At 37.5% G+C, this 25,474-nt stretch overlaps 1 protein-coding gene across 2 annotated transcripts; it reads right to left on the reverse strand.

Moving 5' to 3' along the window:
* Nucleotides 1-1,148: 1,148 nt before the first annotated feature.
* zgc:92242 (uncharacterized protein LOC436899 homolog) lies at nt 1,149-24,961 on the reverse strand. 2 transcript variants are annotated; one of them, XM_051650306.1, is made up of 6 exons: nt 24,825-24,961; nt 21,221-21,607; nt 14,093-14,240; nt 9,048-9,138; nt 8,155-8,422; nt 1,149-3,877 (listed from the first exon to the last, which is right to left on the reverse strand). In XM_051650306.1, exons 2-6 carry the CDS (start codon nt 21,393-21,395, stop codon nt 3,717-3,719), a joined length of 843 nt encoding a protein of 280 aa, XP_051506266.1. In that variant the 5' UTR covers nt 21,396-21,607; nt 24,825-24,961; the 3' UTR covers nt 1,149-3,716. The 2 variants fall into 2 exon arrangements, with proteins under 2 accessions (XP_051506266.1, XP_051506265.1); XM_051650305.1 differs by lacking the exon at nt 24,825-24,961 and adding an exon at nt 23,781-23,856.
* Nucleotides 24,962-25,474: the final 513 nt, after the last annotated feature.

A 25,474-nucleotide genomic window follows, 5' to 3' on the forward strand; every position in this document is an offset into this window, starting at 1 on the left:
CGATTTAAAATGGATTGTATGTGGGAGCACAGAAAGTATTTTTCACTAAGAGTTGATAATGTAAGTCTACAGCACCCCATTACTACGTGAAAATGCTAGTGAGGTGTTTTTTCTGTAACTCTAAATGTTTTTCTGACACCCGCTGAGGTAAATTGGACCTTCAGATCACATTCAGACAGCTATAACTCACTGCACTTTTTCATGATACAAGCGTTAAATTGTTATATGTGTAATTCTGCTTAATTTTTAGGTATCAACTTAATAATTTGTGTTAAAATGTGTAGTAGACATGAAATGACAGCTCATATTATTTCACATGCAAGTTCATGACATTAAAGGAAATTACATTTGTATTTTTAAAATTAGGGATTAAATGTGATTAAAATGGCTGTGAATGGAATATAAAATATAAAGTACACTATCACATATAAATGTGTGTGTATGTGTATAAATACAGTAGCACCCCTCCCTCCGCCCTGGTTTAACACTTAAAAAATTACCTTAAAAAAAACGTGATGAGTGAATGACATGAGAAGATGGCCAGAGGTGTCTAACAGAGATATTTTTAATGACTTTGTGTTGTCTCTTGGAGTTTCATGAGTACAGAGGAATATCAGTACGTCCACAGCTTGAAGGTTGGATCTTGTGTATTTATGTATGAAGTACTCTTGTTTTAAAATCTCCCCGGTCTGCTTCCAGTTGTTATGACATCCCCTGAACACTTTAAAATACTCATGATAGCTTTTGACAACTATACAACCCGTAAACCCACTTCGCTAGCTAATTTGACTTTGATATCAACATCATAGATATCCATCTAGAAAATGCTAAACTTGAAGTTCAAAGACAAAATTTTCAAGATGGCTGCACACTAGTTTCTCTGGCACATAAGGTGAAATACTCACACTAGCCGATCAGGGCGAGCTCTTGTGTTCTCCTCAACTGACCAATGAACTCCTTCTTTTACTGACGAGCTGAAATTACGTCAAGCTGATATTTACATTTTCATCTGCAATCGCATTCAGCTGCATAGCATCACAAACGCGGACTGTAATTAATATAGTGATTCTGTCATCAAGCGTTTTTCGTTCGTTTTACCCTACAAAAATGATTAATGAAATCAAAAAGCAGTTGCACAACCATCTTTATTTTATTTTTTTTATTGAAAGTAATTTCTTTATTCACTGAAAGCTGCATATGGACATACGCATTCTACAGCAAGCCTCGAGGGGATAAATACACACACACTTTCACAAGGTAAAGTTTCTCTATGATTTGCTCTCTAAAACACACTATTACAATTGTTTATTCTCACGAGGTAGTTCTGTTGTTATTTCGGCAAGCTCCACGTGACAGGGAACCACAGAGGAAAGAGTTATGGTGAGTTGGTGTCACCCCTCCAAAATATTGTATCAGCAAGTATGTCATATCTCCGACTGAAGAGAGCAAGATCTCCATCTGCATGTGTGACACCCTCGGCCAAAACGAGTTGTTTAGAGCCTAGGTGACATCTGGTGTAAAGAAGAGTTGTTTCACATTTGTTTCAAAAATAGTTAATTTTCCTGATTTGTGTTAAAGTGAATACAAGTCATTGTTGTTGTAGTGCCTCTAGTGTTCATTTCACCAGGAAACTGCTGCGATACATATGAAGTGGAACGTAAAATCATTACAGTTACATAAATAACTTTTGCAAAAATGTATGTATAGTAATGTGATTCTGTGACACCACAATATGCCAGAGCACATGTTCTAACCACTAGGCCACAACTCTGCCAGAAGCATTTAATATATATTTGTATTGCTTTAAATCCATCTTAAAATAATCACTCGTAAACCAACTACAATCAGAGATCTCTTATATGAAGCATGGACTTTCCTCTCTACCCCTTCTCCACTTTCTCTCCATCTTCCTCTATCCTTCCAATTTTTTCCAATGCTATGTGTGCTCCCTCTATTTCTGTAACCATCTGTCTCTCTCTTTTTTCACCATGATTCTTTAGAGGAAGAAAGAAATGGAGGGAGATAAGGGAGAGGTCAGTAATTCTTCTGCATGAACTCATTTGAGATGGCGGGGTCAATGGGATGTGATCTTAATATGCATACATATTAGCATACTTAAAAAAACCTTATGGAGCATTACAGTTTATCAATAATCTAAAGGCATTAGAAATCAAAAACAGGTTAACCATAAACATAAAACTTAACTTTTTTTTCTCCCCAATTTGGAATGCCCAATTCCCAATGCCCTCTAAGTCCTCGTGGTGGCGTAGTGACTCACCTCAATCAAACAAATCTCAGTTGCCTCCGTGTCTGAGACCGTCAATCTGCACATCTCATCACGTGGCTTGCTGAGCATGTTACCACAGAGACGTAACGCGTGTGGAGGCCCAAGCTATTCTCCGCAGCATCCACGCACAACTCACCACGTGCCCCACCGAGAGCGAGAACCACATTATAGCGACCACGAGGAGGTCACCCCATGTGAACTCGCGACTCCATTGGTGGTAGTCAGCGTCAATACTCACTGAGCTACTGAGCTAAAAACTTCTCTTAAATTAGAAAGGGATGTATCAAGATATTTCTTAGTAATACTTTCCACTTTTTTCTTACTGGCCTTAATACAAGTCATAACAATAGGGTTAGGGTTAGGTTAGTTAGGGTTAGGCGAAATCATAATCATACAAGTTGGCTCATACAAAAATGTACAACTAACTTGTGAAGTTTAACACCTAACACAAACCTAAACCTAACCATGAATTTAATAGGAAAATAACCTGTAGAAGAAAGAGAAACATCAGGGTTTGGAATGAGACGAGAGAAGCGTATTACAGGTTATTGACATAAGTCATTTGTGTTGCATAAATAAATATGGAATGAGCAATTTGTCCAATAATGATTCTTCTCTTAAAATAAAGTGTTGGACTGGAGGTTAGTTTAAATTTAATGCCTGTATTGTATCGATTTGACATTCTGTTTGTTGATTGGTTGGTCTTTATTGGAATATAAGTTGTACCATTTCGTACAAGCCAAGTCGTGCGGTATCTTTGATAGTCAGCAAGGCCATCACTTGAATACACAAGGCCCGGGTACTACTATCTTTTTTAACTATTACCTTAAAATAATATTTATTATCAAATAAATACATTACAAATACATTTTCTCCCAAGTCACTGGAGGACATTGAAGGCCCCCCTCATCAAAGGACCCTGTCATCAGTATACTGTATGTGATTTAATTAACATCCCACTATCCAGTAATAAAGTCCAGAAAAAACCACTTTATTCTATACAATATTCACAATGACACCGTTATATATAAAAAAAGAAAAAGATGAGCCAATAACTATAAAAAAAAGAAGACAATACCTTTGGTCATTCTCCCCTTAAGGAAACACAGTTAGTATAAACAATTTCATGTAAAGGCAACAGAACAAATCTTAGTTCTTTGGAGACCACGCTCCTCTGTAAACAGTGTGAAAATTCATTACTGCTGGTCTGAGCTGGGTCATAAAGGGTGTTTGATATCCGTACAGCGCTAATCTCCAGCTGGGTCCATACCTGGATGTGTTCATACGCTCAAGTCTTTTCTGTTTTTTAGTCCATTTTGCTGTTTTGTTTGTTTGTTTTTTTGTTTTTTTTGGGGGGGGGGGGGGGGGTATATGTGGATGTTTAGGAGTCTTTATTTGAAGTCTATGGAGTGGCAGAGTGTGTGTGTGTTTATCTGACCGAGGGGGAGGTCAGTAGGTGAACAGGCTTGCTGGGGATTGGTGGTTTGACACATGGAGAAGATCCTTTGGCATTTGTAGTGTTGAAGGTCTTCCTGAGCTGAGCCACACGACTGCCATACGTCAGACTATTATCCTTGTCTTTCTCCACTCCTTTAGAGAGAGAGCAAGAGAGAGCAAGAGAGCGAGAGTGAGAGTGAGAGAGAGAGAGAGAGAGAGATGGTATCATTAGTCTTACAGAAGTGACTGATTTGGAATGTTCTTCATAGGCAGCATCTTTTTCATACATTAGTGCTCCTCAAACAATAGCGACTCAACTCACGATTGATTTCAAAAGAGTTTGAAATTAGCATGTAGCTAAGCTAATAGAGCGATACAATAAGCACAAAAATACACAGTACATTGAACTATTGGATAAAATAGTGATTTTTTGAGTAATAGTCCACCATAATTAGATTGAAATGTTCCGCCTTCTCGTTAATTGGTGTTGGATGTGCTCACTATCCGGCATTTTTGTAAACAAAGACATTTTTGCATGAGCAGCAGATTCGATGCTTCCATAGAATTTGGCCAAAAGAATGTATCTTAGAAGGCAACATTACTTTGTTACCTAACTTTTGGAACCGCCATTGTGTCTGGAACACGCATATGATGCTTTCAAATACTCCCTAAATAAACAGCTCACTAGTTTTTGGAACGGAGCCATTAAGACCTCATGAGACATCAGAACTAAGGAAATAATCGAGATGAATTTCATGATTATAAGACTTTGACTGTCTGTAAATGACTGCTGACTTTAAAAAGCTGTTAGAACCCCCCCCAACATCTCTCTCTCTCTCTCTCTCCCTCCATCCTGCTTTACACCCACTCAAGGCAGGTCTAGAGGTCACAGCAGGGAGAGGCAAGGGGAGCGACAGCCGGCAGAAGAGAAAAAGTGAGAGGAAGAATGTAAAGGACAGAGAGAGTACAAATAACATGAGAGTGAGGTAGAGGGTAAAGGCTATGCGAGCGATGACTCAATTTGAATGTGTTAAATGGGGTGAGACAGGTGGCCAGGGAATAGGTGAAGGGGTGGTTGAGGTAGAAGGGGGTAGAGAAGAGAGAAAGATGGGGAGGATGGTTAAGGGGACAGTGGTTGACTTCAGAGACAGATGCTGTGGAGATTCAGTGGAAAGACCAGGGAAGAACTGTATTTTTAGACTCTTCCTGAGGGGTAAAAACCCTGACACTCTTTTCCTGTGAGACCGACTCTCTGCCTTCTCTTTTTTTCCCTTCCACAGTGACACTCTGGTCTTCACCGTGGTCTTCAATTGGTGATTTAAGGCGACACGAGCGACAGCGACCATAGGTCATGTGACAAAGTTGAGCAGAGTTTAACTTTATGCAAATCACATGATCCACCTTATGATGACAGTTGAATACAGAGCGCAAAAGTTTGGTTCTGGAAGTAAAAATTCCATTCATTTTCTCCATAGATTAATTGATTTTTTATGATAACTTATGAACCTTTAAAAGACAGACCTGCTATGAACTCTGAGGTTGTTAATTGATGGCATATGCTTCTGTTGAAGCCATCAGTCTGAGTTATTTCAACTTCATAATAAAAAAATAAAAAAAAGTGTTTAACCTAGTGAAAAAATACACTACTAGAGAATCGCAGCAAACAATGCTCATGAGTGACCGTCCGTTGAGTCGGTCTCCCTACACTCTCAAACAATATTTTGCAGTTAACTTAATGCATTCATTCTATATTTATAATCAACTTTAAATTAATTGTTTTTAATTTTTCTATTGTTTTTAATTTAACTGCGTCATTCACAATGCTTTATGGGATTATAGTTCATTCCCTCATTAGAGACGTTAAGAACACATTAAGTTAAGAGTACACGTCTTGTACCTTTATCCTTTTGTCCGATTTTCAAATAATTTTTGCTGCAAATCAAAGTTTGTAATTCTGTGATTCACCTCGAAGCTGGTTGGTTTAGTTCATGGCTTAGAACCCTTATGAAAGATTATATGAAATCCCTATTGAAAAAATGAATGGGAAAAATACTTCTGGAATGAAAGTGGGTGGACACTGTTTAGCCCTGATGTCAATTTGTTGGCAAACCAGGAAGGCTAATTCAGCATGGGTTCACTCAGGAATTTCCTATGGGTTTTTAGAATAGGGATTTTCAAAGATCTGTGGTGAAAATTACTTGAAGAGACTTTCACATTTTGTTCAAGAACAAATTGTATGCAGTCATACCTCAACTGTGAATTTTAAAGCTGTTGTGTCCTTTAAAAATGCATGTTGCTAACCCGTTGCTAAATAAGGACTACAACAGTCGTCCATTTCGTAAAGCATGTATCTCACATGCCCTTGGTAGTTGTAGTCCTTAATTAGCATTGTGATAGCAACATGCATAAAAAAATAATAATAATAAATAAATAATAAATAAAAAATAAAAAAATAAAAAAAACACACAGTGGCTTCAAAATTAATGTTTGTATTATGATGGTGTAATTTATGTTCTAGAGCAAAATGTTTTAAGTCTCCACAAGTAATTTTAACCAAAGGCCTTTTTACTCAAATCTAAATTTGCCATTATAAAAACCCAAAGGAAATTCCTGAGGGAAAAACTTATGGCCTGGTTAGGACAGAGTGCAAGCGGCGACGCGACAAATGTGACGTCAATTTGTAGGCGAACCCGGAAGTCTAATTTGCCATGGGTTCCCTTGGGATTTTCCTATGAGTTTTTATAATGGGGTTTTTGAACTTGTGAGAAAAATAAGGTCTGTGGTAAACATTACTTGACGATACGTGAACGTTTTGTTCTACAACATAAATTATACAGTCATACCTCAAACAGGAATTTTGAAGCCACCGTGCGTTTATTTTTTTAACTAATTTTAAACAGATTTAAGATTCCCGTTTGAGGTATGACTGTATAATTTATGTTGTAGAACAAAACGTCCACGTATCGTCAAGTAATGTTTACCATAGACATACCGTGTCTCAATCAGCTCCCTATGTCGTGAATCACTATATGTGAACATGAATTCGGACACTGGCAAGGGTGTTCATCCACTGAACATTAGGACACTTATGACTCAATCACTTGGGACACGTTAACGAGCTCGCGCAACTGTTATTAATCATCTTATCATCCTGTATAAATGACACTATCATTCATTTTCCTTGAAGATATTCAAACGTACAGTGTTATTATAACAGATAAATGGCATAAAGAAATACAACTACATGAGTGTATTTTAAACCTTATTTTAACAACACAAATATTTAAGATTGTTTCACTTTCATGGTAATTATGAATTAAAGACATTACAAACTACATCTCTTTTAAAGTGAAAATAAGGCTCGTCTTATAACCACTGGGGAGCTGATTGAGACGGACCTCTTATTTTACTCATAAATTCAAAAACCCCATTATAAAATCTCATAGGGAAATCCAGAGGGAACCCAGGACAAATTCTCTTCCGGGTTTGTGGACTACAAGCTAAACAACTCTATTAGAATTAAGGAAACTCGACATCTTCGTTGATTGTAATGGGGGAAATCTAGTTTTGTCACGTTGTCCTCTCTCAGTGTTGACGGGGTGTCTCTCTCTTTCTGCCTCAGTAGTTGAGCCGCAGTTCCTGTTGATGTTTCTCTGGCCGTGACCCCCTGACTGCCTTATGCTGTCGCCATGGATACATGGGATCAGCTTTGAGCGCAAATTCCCGCTCCAGCGCACACATGCAAGAACGCCCTCTCTCATACACTCGTCTGACTGTCTTGATCCACCGCTCTCTATTTTTTCCCTAACTCTAGTTTTTAAAAAAAACGTAATAGTGGATTTTTTTCTTTTGCTCTTGGAGCAAATGGATAAGTGCAAATAAGATTTGCTGTGAACTCCCATTCACCTTCATTCACTGCTGTCGAAGTTTACCCTGCAATCGTTTACTTCCGCGTTCCAAAAACCCAGAGTGTGGAAAAAGATCCATTGAGTTCCTCGCGGATGGTAAACAAAGGAATCGGTGGTGCAGTGTTAGTTGTATCCTGTAGGAGGCGCACAGCACTTATTTGCTCTGTTGCTTGTGGTAATTACACTAGAAGTCCAGCAGATGGCGCTTGCTGTCTATTTACGTTTCAAAAACATGAACGTCCTTAGAAATCAATCTAAATTTGGAGTTTTTATACACCATGTTTCTGTTGACACTACTATTTTTTGTATACATTTAATTAATTTATTTGAAAAGCACTTAGTATATAAAGTGCTCTATAAACAAAGTTTATATTATTATTATATTTGATCAAAACTGATCATTTTGTGTTATGTTTTTTCACAGATCGGTTTTGCCTTTTCTGTGGTAATTCTGTACTGTATTGTGTTATTGAAAGAATATCCCTGATTCTAATTCTTCAGATTTCATATCTACACTCTTACCTTTGTCTGGTGTGTCCAGTGGGTGTGTCTTGTCATTGACTGACAGCTGCTCTTTCATTGCTCTGTGTATTGTCAGCTCTTTCAATCTGTCTGCTATTGATGTATCTCTTTTGCTCTGATGTGATCTGTACAGGCCCGTGTCTTCCTCGGCGCTACCTGAGTCAGAATCATCTGTTTGGCCCCTGGTGTCGTCAGCAGACTGATCAGAACTGCTATCCTGCTTGGACTCATCTGAGACGGTACTGGAATCACTGAGCTCCTCTTGTTTCTGTGGCAGATTGGAAAAAACTAATTTGTACACATTAACAAATTCTGATCTCAGAGACTCAAAAGAGCGTAAGAGAAAAAAGTGTAGACGAGCATTGTTGTGTGAGTGTATTCCCTCTGGCACCGTGGCACTGATGCCATCTGATACCGTTTAATTCTCTACCCAGGCTCTAAACCATCTGCTCAGGGGAGCCAGGCCAGTCCAACTACACAAACCCATTCATATTATTATTATAGCTACTGTTATTGATGTTAAACATACATGCGTGCACACACACACACACACACACACACACACACACACACTCACTCACTCACTCAAACTTGTTTTTATATCATTGTGTGGACTCTCCATAGACTTCCATGCATTTTATGGATTTTATACAGATCTAATGATCATTTCTATTCCCTAACCCTACTCCTAAACCCTCACAGAAACCTTTTTGCATTTTTACATTTAAAAAAAAAAAAAACATCGTTTAGTATGTTTAATAAGCCATTTCCCTCGTGGGGACCGCTGGCTGGGCCCCACAATGTAGGTGATCTCAGGTTTTACTATCCTTGTGGGGACATTTGGTCCCCACAATGTAGCATAAACATGTACACACACACACACACACACACACCTTGAGCAGTAGCTGGATCCCTGGTTCAGTGCTGGTTGTTTGTACTCTGTTGGGTTTGGTCAGGTTGCTCTTAACAGGTTCTGGTTTTGCTCTATGAAGAAGGAAAAATAAACACATTAACTCTGTGGATTTGTGAGATTGCTGAATTGTCTTCTGTCTAATGATTTTTATGATATTATTAGCATTATTTTACCTGCTGATATTTAGTGTTGAGTGTAATTTGATTACAAAAAAAAATTGGTTAATGTAATCTAATTACCTTTTTAGTTCAAAAGTAGCCTAGTGTCACACATAACAATTTAAATTCATGTAATCAGATTACAGTTACTGATTTGCAATCAATTTAATTACATTTAAGTAAATTTCTTGGGTTACACATTTCTAAAATAATATTATTTATGTAGAATACATTTAAAACAATTATATTATTCAGATGTACGGCTGTTTTTTATGTGACAGCTGAAGAGACAGCAACAATGAACAAGGAGGAAATATAAACATTATTTTGAATGTGGAAAACAGAAAAACAAAAAACAAAAAACACTTTTCTGCAATCGATTTAGAAAGTAATTTAAAAGTAAAGTAATTTGAAGTGTGATTACTTTCCCAATGTATTAATCTGATTACAATTTTAAAAGAATTAATTTGTAGGGATTACTATTTTTAGTAACTTACACAACACTTCTCATATTATTGAAGAAGTGCACATTTACAGTGCTTGCAATGTAGCACTGTATTGGGATTCCTCCTCTTTTTATTATTTTTTTCAGTTTTACATATGCCTTCTATTCAGGGTTTTTATAAACTTTTATTAACTAATTTTTATTTTAAAATAATTTTAAAGATTAAAGTTTGAAAATCTCTCATTGACACACATTTTTAAAATGTTTGCCATTCAAAACACAACCGACAACTATGACGTCATTGCGATACCACTGCATTAGAGCTGGTTCCGGAAGTAAAAATCCCATTAACTTTTTCCATAGGCGAATACATTTTTTACACTAAATTACAGAGGTGGGACCAAGTCATTGTTTTGCAAGTCACAAGTATATATAGCACAATGTGTGGACTTTTCAGATGGTCCCTTACCCACAGTAGGCAAAATTTCCTCAATGTTAAATTAGCGATCTGGAACGATTTCGCCTTGACACCATCTGACCAGCTTAAATATGTGACAAATTGCATCCTGTATAGTTTCGATATGGGATGCATAATTAATCTTTAAATATGGGACGATCCCCTATTTTATGGGATGGGTGGCAACCGTTGATCCACAGTGCATCTTTTAGCTGGTTTCAGCAATGAGGCATGCAAAATAATTCACGCAAAAACCCTAGTTGCAGTGCACTGAGCACTGTGGAACTAAGAAGCTAGCTAACATGATGTTAAATTCTACTGAACCATAACTGACATGTAGCAGTTTACAATCTCAACTTACCTCTGTCTGTGGGTTTTCAGATGCCTCACAAAATTGGACGTTGTTGATGCGTTTGTCATTTTTAAACCACAGGTTCTACATGATGTAATCCTTTTGTTGCCTTTGATATTGTATTCTTTATATCCAAATGAAATAACCGTTGGTATAATTTTGGCTGTGTCGTCCTTGAATGTGTAATCTTTAAACTTGGTCCTACTCTCGTGGAAGTTGATTGGTTGGTTCTCTGATTGGTTGAATGTGGAGCGTGGAAATGTAGATTTGAAAATCAAATGAATTGTTTATTGGGGAAATTAATTTTTGATTTGCTGTACATTTTTAAATGTACAACTCTGATCTTTGGTTTTAGAAGGTATCAAGTTTTTCCAAGTCAGAGGGCTTGAGTCCAAGTCAAGTCACAAGTCACTGTTGTCAGAGTTGTAGTCGAGTCGCAAGTCTTCTTTAATTATCTCGAGTCGAGTCGCAAGTCATTAAATTTGTGACTTGAGTCCAAGTCAAGTCCAAGTCATGCGACTTGAGTCCATAACCCTGCTAAATTATAAACCTTTTAAGACTGACCTAGCATAAGCGCCGAGGTTGTTAATCGATGGTATATGCTTCTTTTGAAGCCATCAGTCTGCATTATTTCGACTTCATTTTTAGAAATCGTGCTTAATATTGAAATACCTGGTGAAGAACTACACCACCCATGATCCTGAAGAGAAAGATCCACCAATCAGTGAATCACAGCCAACAAAACGCACCAAACAAGAGGCTTGTTTGAGATGAGCAAGTTCTGTGCAGAATCAAACATCGGTGATCACCGGCAGGTGCATACTGGTTAGAAATTTGTCTGACTTGCTGTGATGTCATGACGACGTACGTCAGAAAATCTCCCGCAAGTGCGAGGCAGCCGCAGTCTCTGTAGCGAGGTGCTGCAGTTGGTTTTTCCAAGTTGTGCAAAATGAAAGTACGATGGGAAATGACTTGCTGACAACACATTTTAATGCTCATTGGCTTAAACAACCGTGATGCTTTGTTCTTTTTTTTTATATTAGATTTTTAACTCTATCATATTTTAAGTGTATAAATTATGTAGGATTATTCCGAACACTTTCACAGTGCGATCTCTGTATGATTGTTATCACATTTCTGAAATAATACGTGTCTTTATTAAACTAAAATTATTGGAAAGACTCATCTTATTAAATAACGAGTACATTGGGTGTCTTGTTCATTATATTTTTCATTTAAAAGCAACAGATTTTAAATTACATCCACTTTATCAGCAACAGCGCATGATTGTGAATCACGCAAATATCTTCCTTTGATCTAGTAGGTGGCTAATCCACTACAAGAAGTGAGAATTGTCTGACCTGACAGCTCTTATTTCACTCCTCCCCTGACAGCAGCTGCCTACTCTGGTCTACTTTCAAGGTGAAGTGTTTGGAATCTCAAACGAGCCTAGCTCTGCAGCAACCGCCCACTCCCATGATGCACTGTGAATGACACAATCAAGTCAGTCTTCCTACACTCTCAAACTACATATATATATATATATATATATTAGTAAAAATCTGAATATTTTGCAATAAAATATATACTTATATACTTTCTATACTTATAATCAACAACTTTAAACCAATAGTTTTATTTTTTTCCCCCATCGTTTTTAATTTGATTGCATCATTCACAGTGCTTCATAGGATTGCAGTTCATTCCCTCATGAAAGACGTTAAAGGTGCACTCAGTAACTTTTGTCTTTGTGTCATCTTGGACTCACACTGACACCTAGTGGTTTGGATGCAGCATAATTTAAAATCAATAGTTTTCAGTTTCAGATGCCATTGTAGAAATGTACTATTCACGGTCAGCCATGATTACTTTAATCAATGAGTGAAAGTGTCAAATAACAGGATGGTTACTGAGACTAAAGGTGCAGTATGTAAGATTCAGAAGCCCTTGTTATTAATGACACCTGTGGCCATTAAGTGAACTGCAGCCAGCTACCTGTTGCTCGTGCTCGCGCATATACTCCATAGGGACGCGAGCGAGCATCAGACAAAACAATGATGTAACATACAAAGAGACTGAACGTGATCCACCGGCATCATGCTGACAGATGAGGTAGCATAATTAAAATTACACATTTATGATTGTTTTACTACAAACTTTGAGACTAAACTAAAACTACTTATCAACTAATGTAGCATACTGATACACACATACAGCTACATACTACCGAACTAAACCAGACAGTTTACTGCTGCGCTATTGTATGTTTTGTATGTCATATATTGTACTATGAATAAGAAACCAGCGTATTTGCTTCAATCGATCCTGTATACCTGACTTTTAGTATAAAGAGAAGATTGTTGAAATTATTTGAAAGTTACGAAGCAAGGTAGTTTGCAATTCGTCAGCGTTAGCAGGCAAGATTAAGTTAGCTAAAATTACACAGATCAATGCTTATGGCCCTATATTTCACATGCTTTGCAGTTATGTAAGCTTACCTGTCCAGTAAGAAGAACGCCAATTCAGGGTCGGTTTTGATCCCCAAAACCGAATGAACCCTGCCAATGTTCACTCTATTTTACGCTCGACTATGATCACGTTCCCGCTTAGCCAGACAGGATTCAGTAGATAAATTGTTTTTTTTTGCTTACTCTGAGTTTGTGTAGGAGTCGGAGTTGTGCTGGGAGCCGGACGTTTGCTGGATTCCATCTCTAAGATAACGTTACCTAGTGTTGCATTTTGTTGTCGCTGTTGAATAGCAGAAGAGAAGCTATTACTGTCTGAGGCAAGGCTCTCGGGATTGCGCATAAATGTCACATCCTTTCGATTTTCCCAGCAAAACCGACCCATTCCCTTTGCATGAAAATCAGTCTACAGGCTTTAATAAGCAACCTAGGAAGTCCGGGAAGGGCTAATTTTTTAAATTGCGTTACAAGCCGTTCACACATTGGCAAAAAAAAAAAAGCAGAATATTACATGAAAATTGTTACATATTGCACCTTTAAGCGAGTAGTATTCGGCTGCTCATGTGATACTAACATGGCAGCCCCCATGTGCGGACCCTCTCCATGTAGAATAAAACAGCTTTTATAAGGTTACTAATATGACTGGAGTCTTCATTTTAATGTGAGTGCTCATAATTTCTTACATTTATTACAAAATTACAATTCATGTCTTTAGGTGTTAAACTTTTTCAATGAGGAAAAAATTACTGAGTGCACCTTTAAGTAAAAAATCTTGTACCTTTGTCTTTTGTCTGATTTCTAAATACTTTTCCCTTCAACGTTGTAATCTTGTGATTCTCCTGGTAGGTTTGGTTTATGACTTAGAACTCTTGTATGAAAGTTTTATCAAATTCATATAAAAAAATAAATACAAAAAAAAAATGAATAGAAAAATACTTCCGGATCCGAGACAGCTGAAAAAGTGGGCGGGAAACTGGTGCACTTTGTGACGGTGCAGCTCTCAGTGCTGATACTCCTAACCAAATACTACAATTTAAACTTACCTAAAACTTTAACATTATTGTTGCAAGTTTGCCTACTGTTATTATTGAGATTGAGTATATTTTTACTTGTGGCCATTATCGAGGTAAGATGTGTTTTTTTTTTACCTGTTGACATTGTTAGTGTTGGCCACTGTTTTATCTCTCAGCTCAGACAGGATGAGTTTTGGAGATTTCAGCTCGTCTGATTCTCCGATAAAACACACGCGCACGTCGCCATCTCGTCCCAACAACCAGCTCACACTTTTACAAGGACCTGAGGTAAAAAAAAAAAAAAACAGAAAAACAGGTAGGCTAAGCAACATGTCAAAAAACATCAACAATATTTTTAAAGCAATAAAATAAGCAAAAAAGCTACTCTTTAAAGCTTTACCCCTTTGCTTGCTTATTAAAGACAGATCAGGTGTTTTTGTCGATTAATAGTATTTTGTTTAATGTTAATTAGATGCAATGCATGTAACTGTTGTGTAACGATCTGCATTCATGACGTTACCGTGTCCTCTCACTACACATTGTAGTATATTCGTTCTACCACGAGAGGGCGCTGTGACATTGGGTGAAATTGATCCTGCGTCTTTATTTTTCTCAATGAAATGTTATAGAAGTGTTTTAGTGTCACCCAGTGTGTATAGATGACAATGCCAGCATTAATCAGGATCATTATCACCTTACACAAAACAACACACTCACACACCAAGTTATATAACTGACTCATTCATCCTCATCATTATTTCAGTGTGATTTAACCTTCTCGAATGACACGAAACCTTTGAAGGCATATGATGTGTTTATGTATGAGACACACAAAGAGGATCCCTGTGAATTGCAGAGGCACTGTAGTTCATTACAGGTCAATAATGTAAAAGCATGTCATAATACCCAGAATATCACCGTGGGAATCAGAGATTAAAATGTAAAGAATTTCTAAGTGTGAAATGGAACAAACGAGGGGGAAGAACGTTATTCTTTTTTTGCATGCACGTAAGGGAAAACCTAACCCCTCTCTGGTAGAAAGTGTTACGTAAAGAACAAGTTCTCCAGGTCGGCAGGGCAGACACAAGCTACTGTACATCTAAGAGCGAGGCGGATCAGATGGCTTGGCACAGATGTAGCGCTCAGGAGGGTAACTGGAGATGTTAAAAATCCCAGAAATGTTCAGTATATGTAGTTTATGAAGGCGATCTTACATAATATAAAACTAGTGCGTGTCATGTTTTGTCACGCTAGTGGTTTGATCTGTGTGTATGGCTGTGTGTGTTTGTGTATTGCTTGTTGCCTAGGTCACCGGGTTCATCCTCATATGACACTCAAGATTCAAGACACCAAATATGTGCTTGTGTGTGTGTTTGAAAGGTGATATTAGTGCATGATGTATGTCTTTTCGTGAGTTGTGTGTTTCTCAGAACACTTAAGCGGACTTCAGTGGCTCAGAACAAACCGTCCAGAGCTTTTGTCAAACAATCAGGACGGAGAGATCAGAGCTACTCCCACTGAGAACGCACACTATCAATTAATGTTTTTTTTGGTGCTTTTCAAGCCTTTATCAAATACACTTTCAGTCCTCAGAAATTCCGGTTTGCTGGAACTTGACATAGATTGAGGGTGATTTTCACGAAACCCGTCAATAAAATTTAAAAGAAAAGATTAAAAATTATATTTTGTAAATAGAAAATTAAGCCTATTTTTAGGTCCATTAAGTTTTTTTACAGAATTATTTTCATAACAGTTGTGCACATTTGACCCCAATTGACATTACCGCAATGCAAAAAAGATGGCCTTTATGGCATTCTCATTACCACAACATAAAAAACAATATATTATTTAAATTGTAAAGTATTTGCACATCATAGTAATACTCCCTTGGTACTGCCTTTCATTTTTACTTGTTCTTTTTTTAATTTTAAAAATCATTGTACAACAGCATCTTTTTATACTTCTTATACTTCTGCGTCGAACCTTGGCCGTTGGCTACACGTAACTACACACTGTGTCAAAGCAGCCCACAACAGCTTTGATTGGTGCAATTTATAACCAGATGATAGCAACGATATCTGAGGTAGCATCCAATTTTACCTGGATTATTTTAATATCTATGCTTTATATAACATTGCATTTGGACTTGGGAGCATCTTCTGTGTTTATGTTCTGTTTGTGTTTCATAAAGTTACAAGTGAAATGCTACAAAAGATATCTACTTACAGTTTATAAACTCAAAGTGGTTTTTTTTCTCAGGTCTTTTACTTGATATTAATTTGATATTTGAGTGAAATAATATGTGTTGTATTGTGCTCGCAAACTTTCCGATCGTCACGATGATTTGACCGAAAGTTTGACAGTATTGTACAGTAAATAATCATGCTTCATAAGTTATGGAAACACTTCTAATTGGTAAAATGTGCTTAAGTGTCCTGAAATAATATCACAATGCTAAAAATCTTAATGGTCCTAAATGCAGGCTTCATTTTCTTTACATAACATTTTAGAACTTTTATTAAATAGGACAAGGACATTTTCTTGACAGGTTTCATGAGAGTCACCTTTGACTAGAGGTCGACCAGTAGTGGATTTTACCGATACCAATTACTAAGATGGTGAAAAGGGCCGATAACGGATTAATCGGCTGATTAGTTTTTTTTTTTTTTTTTAAATTGATTTATTTGAATGTTAAAACATTTTCTTAGTCTTTCCTTACTGTGATGGGCACTGACATAGAGGCTATAAGTGTCCAAAATGAGTAAAATCCCAGATGCAGGTTTACTGTGCAAACAAAATAAAAAAATGAAGATTTGGTGCATAAAGAGTGGCTTGGCTCAGTTACAATTCTCTATATGTAAATATTCAACAAATGAAGCTTTTACAGTGTATATACAGTATTTTCACCAGATGAAGGGTTTTTGCCACAGAGGAACATGGAGGGGAAAAAACTATCAGCAATTATCTGTGTTGATATTTCCGATAACCGATAGTTCGAAAAAGCTACTATCGGCACTGATTAATCGGTAATGACCGATATATCGGTCGACCTCTACCCTTGACATCTTGGCTGAGAAACAAGAAACTTTCTTTTTGGCAGTGTTGCATCAATGTTTTTATTATTATTTTTTTTTTTCAATTAAAGAATACAAACTTCATTTAGAAAGGAAAGCTGTATGCTTTGCAGTGTTGCATGAAACTGGAGTAGATGATACATTTAAAATTATTTTTAGGTATAATTTATTACTTATTCAAAATAGAAGCCCTGGAGTGTGACATCATATCCTGTTGCTCATATTCATTGTGGAAAAAATCTCAAGTTAAGTAATTCTGCTTGCTTAAAGTCTAGTGTGAACAAGGGGCGGTTGGGGGTGTGAAGTGTGGTTGTGGTGATGATGAGTGTGAAGTCTCCATTTAATCTCATTGCTGTCTAGGCACAATTATTCAGATATTAAAGAGATCTCATGTGTAATTTTTCTTTCCATTGGACAACAAAAGAGTATTGGGTTCAAAGTTCCAGTGATGCTTCTTAGTTTTGTGTCTGTGTATGGAATTGACCACTGCCAATGGAAACTTCAACATTATTTATCTAGACTACCCCTGACTCTAATGTGCACTTGACAGTGACACAGAACTGACACATAGTATCAGCTGAGAAAGCTGAAACTGGCCCCATAGATTAGTGCTGAGCCAAGAGAGAAAGAGACAGCTCTGTTTCATAATGCCGTCATTGACATGAACTGTGAACTCTGTGGGTTGTATGTCCATGGGTTTAAAAAAAAAAAAGAAATGAGTAAAGAAAGAGATCTGATTGTGTGCATGGCAAACTACGGTAAATGAATGAGAATTACACTATATGACTGACACGACGCGCCTACTTTAGGGCCGGTTTGTGCAATAGTTAAACAGATTTTCAATATCACAAAAGGCCCAGTGACATGCATGACCTGTGTGAATTTTTGATGTAAAACCGAATTGGAGTATGCGTTCAAATGTTGATTACCAAACAATTTGTTTGACCTGCCCATCGTTTATTATAAAAAATAGAGGTTACAGTGAGGCACTTAAAATGGAAGTGAATGGGGCCAGTCCATAAACTTTAAAATACACATTGTTTTAAAAGTGTAGCCACAAGACGTAAACCATATGCATGTTAACATTATTTTAGTGTGATAAAATCACTTATTAATTTTGTCTGTGTTGTTATATCCAATACCTGGATTGCAAAGTTGTAATATTAACTTCTGTGTAAAGTTATAAGCAATAAGCAATTTTTAACACAAATCATATAAGCATGTATAATGTTTACATCTTGTGGCTATACTTTTAAAAAGTTGTGTATTTTAGGGTTTCTTTACTGGCCTCATTTACTTACAGCAAGTGCCTTACTGTAACTGCAATTTTGCAATTTGTGCTGATTTAGGACCATATTGCACTCTTGCTCGTGTGATATTGCTTATATACAACAGTTCAATGAACAAGTGAGAGAGAGAGAGATGGAGTGTGTGCGATCACCTGTTGATGATGCTGTGGTCTGTTAGTCAGCTTTCTGAAAATAATGTCAGTTTGGTGAAATGCATCCTATTTTCTTAGTGGAAAAACAGCTGTCCAAGCGGGAGCATTCCTCCCTATTTTGCGGTAGCTGGTGCGCAAGAGTTATTCACTATAGAAACCGCAATGTCCTCCTCCATTTTGTCCTCTCCAACGTGGAAAGTCCGGTAAGATATAAGCGCCTTGAGTTTGTGTAATTAATCAGTCTGTTGTGTCTCTCAGCTGTGATGAGCCTTAATGCTGAAGTTGTTAGTTTAATGCCGTTTAAAGCTATTTCATAGATTTAGTGGTGTAGTAGTAATATGAGCGATCACAGAGTGCTGTTGAATATAAACACTGAGTGACGCTGACTCACTTAATGTCACCAACTGGCTCATATTACACTCAAAAATGGTCTTTTGCCTCAACCTGCTGGCTAAAATATGTAATACCACAAAATTAAATGTAAAGAGACAGATGGCTATTAACACATCTGCACTGCTCTTACACTTTAGTTTAGAACGGCATGAACACAAGTGGAGTGATACACACAGTGAAGCGTCCAAGTGCTGATGGTGTGAGAACATCAGTACTCATGGATCGTCTCTCGTCCAATCAGATTCGAGGACCGGAACTAACTGTTGTGTGTGTGTGTGTGTGTGTATAGAAGGGACGAGTTGTAATTATTTTTGGAAATCAACTTTATTCCACAAATGCTGTTAATTAAGCTTAACTTGTATTGATCCCAAGATTAATTAATGCTGTAAAAGTATTAGACTATTGTGTCAACTAATGCTAAAATATGCAACCTTATTGTAAAGTGTTACTTGTTACACAAACTCCTTCTCAATCTTTTCCTCATGCTGTAATTTTTATGACTTTGAAACCACTTTGTTTTTTAACTCTCTTTCAGGATGCTCTATTTTTGCATCTGTTCTGCTTTAGAACATTTAGAACATTCCGGAAACATTCCATGCCTGAATTTGTGCTCCGTAAAGCCCGTCCTCAGGCATTAAAGCTTAAAAAGGCCTGAAATAATGTTTATAGGAATTTACGGCAGTAGAGCCCCTCCAGCGTTTTGATATCGTAGAAAGTGACTGTGTCAATCCAAACAAGATTCAACACAGATGCTATGTGGTGATCTACCACAGTAACCAAAGTGATTTGTATCGGAATATTTTGTAAAAATGTTTAGCTTGTATTGTTTTATGGTGCAAGGCAAGTGTTGAGTGGCTAGAATTTGGCAGCAGTTTTGACCCTGCAGCTGTAGGATGTCTATGCGGTCATGTTATGTTATGTGACTCTTTGCCTCTCTCAGTTCACTTCATTTCCTTTGGCCTCAAAACTATGTGCTCACATTGAATTTTAATGTTATATCATGTTGCTTAAAGGTACTGATTTCCTCTTACATCACTGAGGGTGTGTCTGCCTGTGTTATCTATTTATCTGAGTTTCTTATTTTTCATAACTTGCTGCTTTCACATGGTTTGCTTTGGTTGCTTAACAAGAGGAGCAGATATTTGATCAAACTACCATTCTCTATCAAACTATCATTGGCTATGTTCACACACTCTGGCAAAATCACGAGTTTTGCACACTTTTTTCAGCACAATAACCTGCATCTAGTTCACTAGTCACTCTCGGGGTTTAACCAGGTACTATCTGTTCTGAAACAATTGCACCATTCATATTTAAATTTAGTCTGTGACATTCTTTTCAGTGCAAACACACCTACTTTCTGTAAATTAGTATTTTATTAATAAATATAACTGATTAGCATAATTCCTTTAGTGAATTGAGTGCTCAACAATGCAGACTGCGTGTGCAAATAAACAAAGCTACACTGAAACTGTACTTCATGTGGTAACAGCTAAATTAACTGGTTTAATTTGAGTCAAAAATATTATTTAACATCACTAAATCTACCTGGTTACATTAGGTTACACCAACAAAACTAAAAGTTAGGAGTTAAGAGTTAGATCAAGTAGAATTAGCATGTTACCACTTTTTACAGTGTATCAGCGTTCAATCTTCATTCTTAGTGAATATCCCATTCAGTTTTTGGGATTGACAATCCAGATTTTATTAACAGGCGTGACCCTTATAATGTTCTATTCATACAACAACAGACAGGAGACAATTGAATGTCCGTAATGCACTTCTCTAACTCACGATAGCCTTGAGCAATGTGTGTAAACATTGTAACTGTTGCTGATAATAAATATAAAAACTTTGGAGTCCGTCTTTAAGGGTTTCGTCTTTATTCTAAATAAATCCTGCAGATTTCAACCTCTCAGATATGTGGTTAAAAACCCTGGTTCTATTCTAAAGCACAACTTTACAATAACTGTATTCTGCTGTCTTAACAGATATTGAGTTCAGCACTGCTAACTAGAATCTGAATTCAAAAGTCTAACCAAATCTGAACACATGAGTTAACAAAACAATTGAAAGCCCAAATGACTGAGGTCACAATGAAATGCATCCACAGAAACACGAGTTCTATTCACATCATAAACACGATACATTTCGGAATGAATGCACTTCAAATATGACATCACAAACAAAAAGCGTGCGGAATTAAAAACAAAACACCTTGCTCGGAAACACACGCAATTCTGTCATAAGAACACAAAAGCATACTTGACTGTTCTGTAAATAGTCATCGTCTTCTGCTGATGGCCACAAAATGGCAGGCGTGGTAATATTTTTATAAAGGGTGTGAATTCATACCTTTCTTTTTTTGGGGCCTTTCTATCCCTTCCTTGCCCTCCTTCTCTTCCCTCTCTTTCCATCGCCTGACTTGTTCCTCTCTCATTTTGAAGAAGAGGATTTTCTTCTGTTCCTCGTTCAGGGCCTCAAGTACATCTGGGTCAATGTACATGTCAGCCAGTATTTGCTGCAGCATGTTGATGATTTGTTTGTGCGCAAGTGTGCGAGACCTTTGGGTGCTGTTACACAAAACACTTTAGAGTCCAGCTTTTTTTTTTTTTTTTTTTTTTGAGTTCTTATTGGGCTTTCCTCAAACAAAAGCTCCCTCTATCTTCAAGAGATTGGCATTTTAGATTCTTCTGCTGAGACGTTTGTTCTTGTCCCACACTCTGGCCATATGATTCCAGTCTGAAAGGAAGAGAGAGATGGTAGGAGGGAAAAAAAGAAAGATCCATTACAGCATCTGTTGCCATTTTGTTCAGCTGCTCTTTATGGGCAACTCATTAAAATCGTTGTATTAGCCTGATTCATCTTGATTTCACTAGTAAAGAAACAAAAGCTTCCCCCTCTAATTTCTTAATTCTGGTCACAGCAGAGGAAATGTTCTCCTAAACAGATTAGGTTTTTAGGATTAATGTTCTATCGAGTTTTAAATCAACAAAATCTACCTTTCTACCCTAAACCTTACACCTAAACCTAAACAATAGTGTCATAAAAAGCAAATGTGAGATGAAGGACGCAGATGCTGAAGCAACCATGTAATTTTGTGGTGCTTCCATGACACTTTTGACTTCCATGTCGACTCGCTAAGCTATATCAGTTTAGCTACCGTACAGTTTGATCACACTCGCAAGCTTACAAATATAGTTGATTATGTAATGCAAATGTTAAAATGTATCTGCTTTTTAGTCATGCGCTGTAGTGAAAGTGTTTAGATGCCACAAGATATCATAGTGTGAGGAACAGGAAATTTCACCTGGAAATGACCACTATATGTAAAATATGCAAAAATGTAGAGATATTAATGTGATTCTCTGAGACCAGAGAATCACATGTAATCTCACGTGTGTCCTTGATCACAACAATGTCACAAACTGCTCAAAGTCTGCAATCAAAGTCTTCGATTTCAATATGAACTCACAATCTCAATCAAACCAAATTCTTCCAAGACCAAATGATCTAAGCTATGCTATCCACATGAACTTTGTAGCTACATACACCTACGGTATGTCAACAATTTTCTTATTTCCATTTATATTCCTCCATACCCATTGGTATCTAGAGAAATCTGAGCACAGTTTCTGACATTTCGGGATCTCTACTTAAACTCTAAAGGAGAAACATGTGAGATTACATGTGAGGTCTTTTTCTCAGGAAAAGAAAGGCTCTTAGGCTTAAAAAAGATTGCCTACGAAAAGCTGTGAACTTTGCTGTTTCAGGGGTTTGTGACCCAGCCTGCTGTTCATATGATTCTTGGTCCTTCATTAGTTATGTGTTGACAATAGCAGTCTGTTTAATACCAGAGCTTTGTATATGTAGAGCCTTTGTGTGTGATTTTCCTGTCTCTGTGCCCTGTTGACTTTAACTAAATGAGCATCTCTTTTTTTTTCCCTCACTCATTTACTTTATGTAGTCGTCCCTCATTCAATCACGCCATCTCTCCACGGGCTTCTCTGTTCTGTTGCTGTTTGTGCAGATTATTGCAGCTTTTCAGTCCTTAAATCTCTCTCTTTCTCTCTTTTGGCAATGCCATTTAATCCTACTACAGTATTGTTACTGCCATCTCAAACAAAGAGCCATTCTGTACTCAAAACTAGTCATTCACCAACTCAAACATGTTTACTCACCAAACAATTAACAAAGACATTCAAAACAAACAAACAAACAAGCAAGCAAGCAATAATTAAAAAAAATATCTGTGCTTCATAAAGCGGAATGGTTCAAACAACTAGTTTACTTCAAGGATGTAAGGTAATATTCCAATATTAAGTCTAGGTGGACCAAAGGTAAAAATTAAATGATTTGTCATGGAAAAACCCATATTGATTGACCAGTAATCTAAATATTGGTGGGTACATGTCCCCCTTAATGTTTAGGGTGGTTACAACCCTGGATAACTCAAGCAAAAACAACTATTTGAGCATGAACTACAGAAACTAGTTACAAAAATTTGTCACTGAAACAACACTGTGGTGATGTCTCTGAGAAGACTTTGAATATTGTCACCCTGCCAGAATTAAAATATGTTAGGGATGAACAATGGACACAGCCACAACTGAAACATTCACACAAAGACTCGAAACAAAAGGTACTGGAAGTTGGCAAAAGAGTGACCAAAGAAACAAAGCAGGAGTGAAACTGCAGTTATAAAGATCAGGAATTCTGAAACTCGGCCAAAACAAGCATATTGTTCTACAGTAAAGAGAGATGAGAGACAGAAAACTGTTTTAGAGAGATCAAGAGAAATGGAGAGAAAGAAAAAAGCTTTTAAAACTAGAATAAAGAGACTGGTGAGCGCTGATGAAGTGTGTCTGCTCAGATTGAGAATGAGAGATGAAGTAAAGTGTAAACTAGTACTCACATTCAGAGCTGGAGAAGTGCTCTGTAAAGTTGTGTTGGTAAAATGGAGAGCATGTGTGTCTTTCTCTTGGCTGCTTTTGTATTTGAGTGGGCTGCTGTGACATCATAGCATTATTTCTCCCTCCCTCCTCCTCTCAGACTTCCCTACTCAATACTTCAACTCTCCTTCCTGGTCTCCTCCCTCTCTCTCTTTCTCTCTCTCTCTCTATTTCAGTGCTCTATTGGCATAACAAATACTGCTACTTTAAAATTACCAAATCAGTAGCAGGTTATAACAAAATAAATAAATATTTAGTGTATAACTATGGAAGCAGGATCCTGCCACAAAGGAAAAAAATTAATTCAAGGTCATTCTGACTTTATATCTCACAATTGTGACTTTATTTCATGCAATACACACTTAATTTCTTGCAATTGCGACTTTCATGCACTTTTGACTTTATTTCTCACAGTTGCGACTTTATTTCATGCAATTCTCACTTAATATCTCACAATTGCAACTATTTCATGCATTTTTTACTTTATTTCTCGCAGTTGCAAATTTACATCTCGCAGCTTCGACTTTAATTTTTGCAGTTGCTACTTTATTAAGATATAAAGTTGCAATTTTATGATATAAACTCATCATTGTGACTTTATTTTTTGCAGTTGCCTTTTTATATCTGTTGGGCCTCATGTGCTCAGATAGGAGACAAAAGCAGGCCTACACACAGTCATAAAGCCTGACTGAGGCCTGTAGGAACACTCAAAGCCTGATAACACAAAAACGGCGCCAAAATCAAACAAAGGGAGTCCAAACAGACTGCAGATCCCATCAAGCCTGGCTCACTTTACACCTAGGTGTGAAATTCTGAAGGATCGTACTCTCAACTCCTATTGGATGAAATGCATGACAGAACGTGTCCCTCAACCATGATGTCATCGAGAGTATAAAACCCCGGAGATTCCTCCTAAGCCTTGCTTTCAGCGACAGTATTCCCACGTCTAGTTGCAGCCCTGCTGCTCCTAGCTGTAGCCTCGCTGCCCAAGGAAGTAATGTACGTACCTGAACTTTGGCCATACAATCTCCATCTCACTGGACGATTCTACGTGTTCCATCGAGCACACTAACGGATCCGTTAGAAGACCGCTGAGCAATCCACGTCTCACCAAGATTTCTCTTCCTTCTTCAACTGAGTTGACTTTGCTGATTTCTCCACCATCCCGCCAGAATCAGCCACAGCACCGCCCGCCGACAGAGCAAGGACATGGCCTCCCGTCATCACCCGAGCTTTGAGGTACCGAGTTGGAGTCAAACAACGGATGAACACACATTCTACCCACATCCTCATGTGACTCAAGTAAGAGGTTTACGTCTGGGCAGAGATATTACTGTAACTTACTGTTACCACAAATGAGATTTGCTGTGTTGTCATCCAACCACGTTGGGCTGTTTGTGCATTTCCGCCATTGCTGGTGAGACCGGCACACTGAGTTTATCCATTAAAGAACCAACGACCGTGGTGGATGGATTACGAGCTGTTCACCGCATCTCTGAGTGATAATACTAACGGTTGCCATCTCTCCCATGATCGCTAAACCAGCTTCAGTGCCGTCACCCTGTTATCTCTCTCTCTCTCTCTCGTATTAACTGCACACACACACAGCCCCTCACAAACATACCCGCACACACATTTGGCAAACAGATAACTTGGT

This window comes from Myxocyprinus asiaticus, chromosome 22 (assembly GCF_019703515.2).
Source record: "Myxocyprinus asiaticus isolate MX2 ecotype Aquarium Trade chromosome 22, UBuf_Myxa_2, whole genome shotgun sequence".
Classification (NCBI taxonomy): domain Eukaryota; kingdom Metazoa; phylum Chordata; class Actinopteri; order Cypriniformes; family Catostomidae; genus Myxocyprinus; species Myxocyprinus asiaticus.

Coding starts and splice junctions, on each gene's coding strand:
- zgc:92242 (XM_051650306.1), bottom strand. CDS start 21,395: ATGCTGCAGCAAATACTGGCTGACATGTACATTGACCCAGATGTACTT. Junction 9,139..14,092: donor AACACTAACAATGTCAACAG/GTAAAAAAAAAA, acceptor CCTTCTTCATAG/AGCAAAACCAGAACCTGTTA. Junction 3,878..8,154: donor ACTGGACACACCAGACAAAG/GTAAGAGTGTAG, acceptor CTCTCTCTAAAG/GAGTGGAGAAAGACAAGGAT.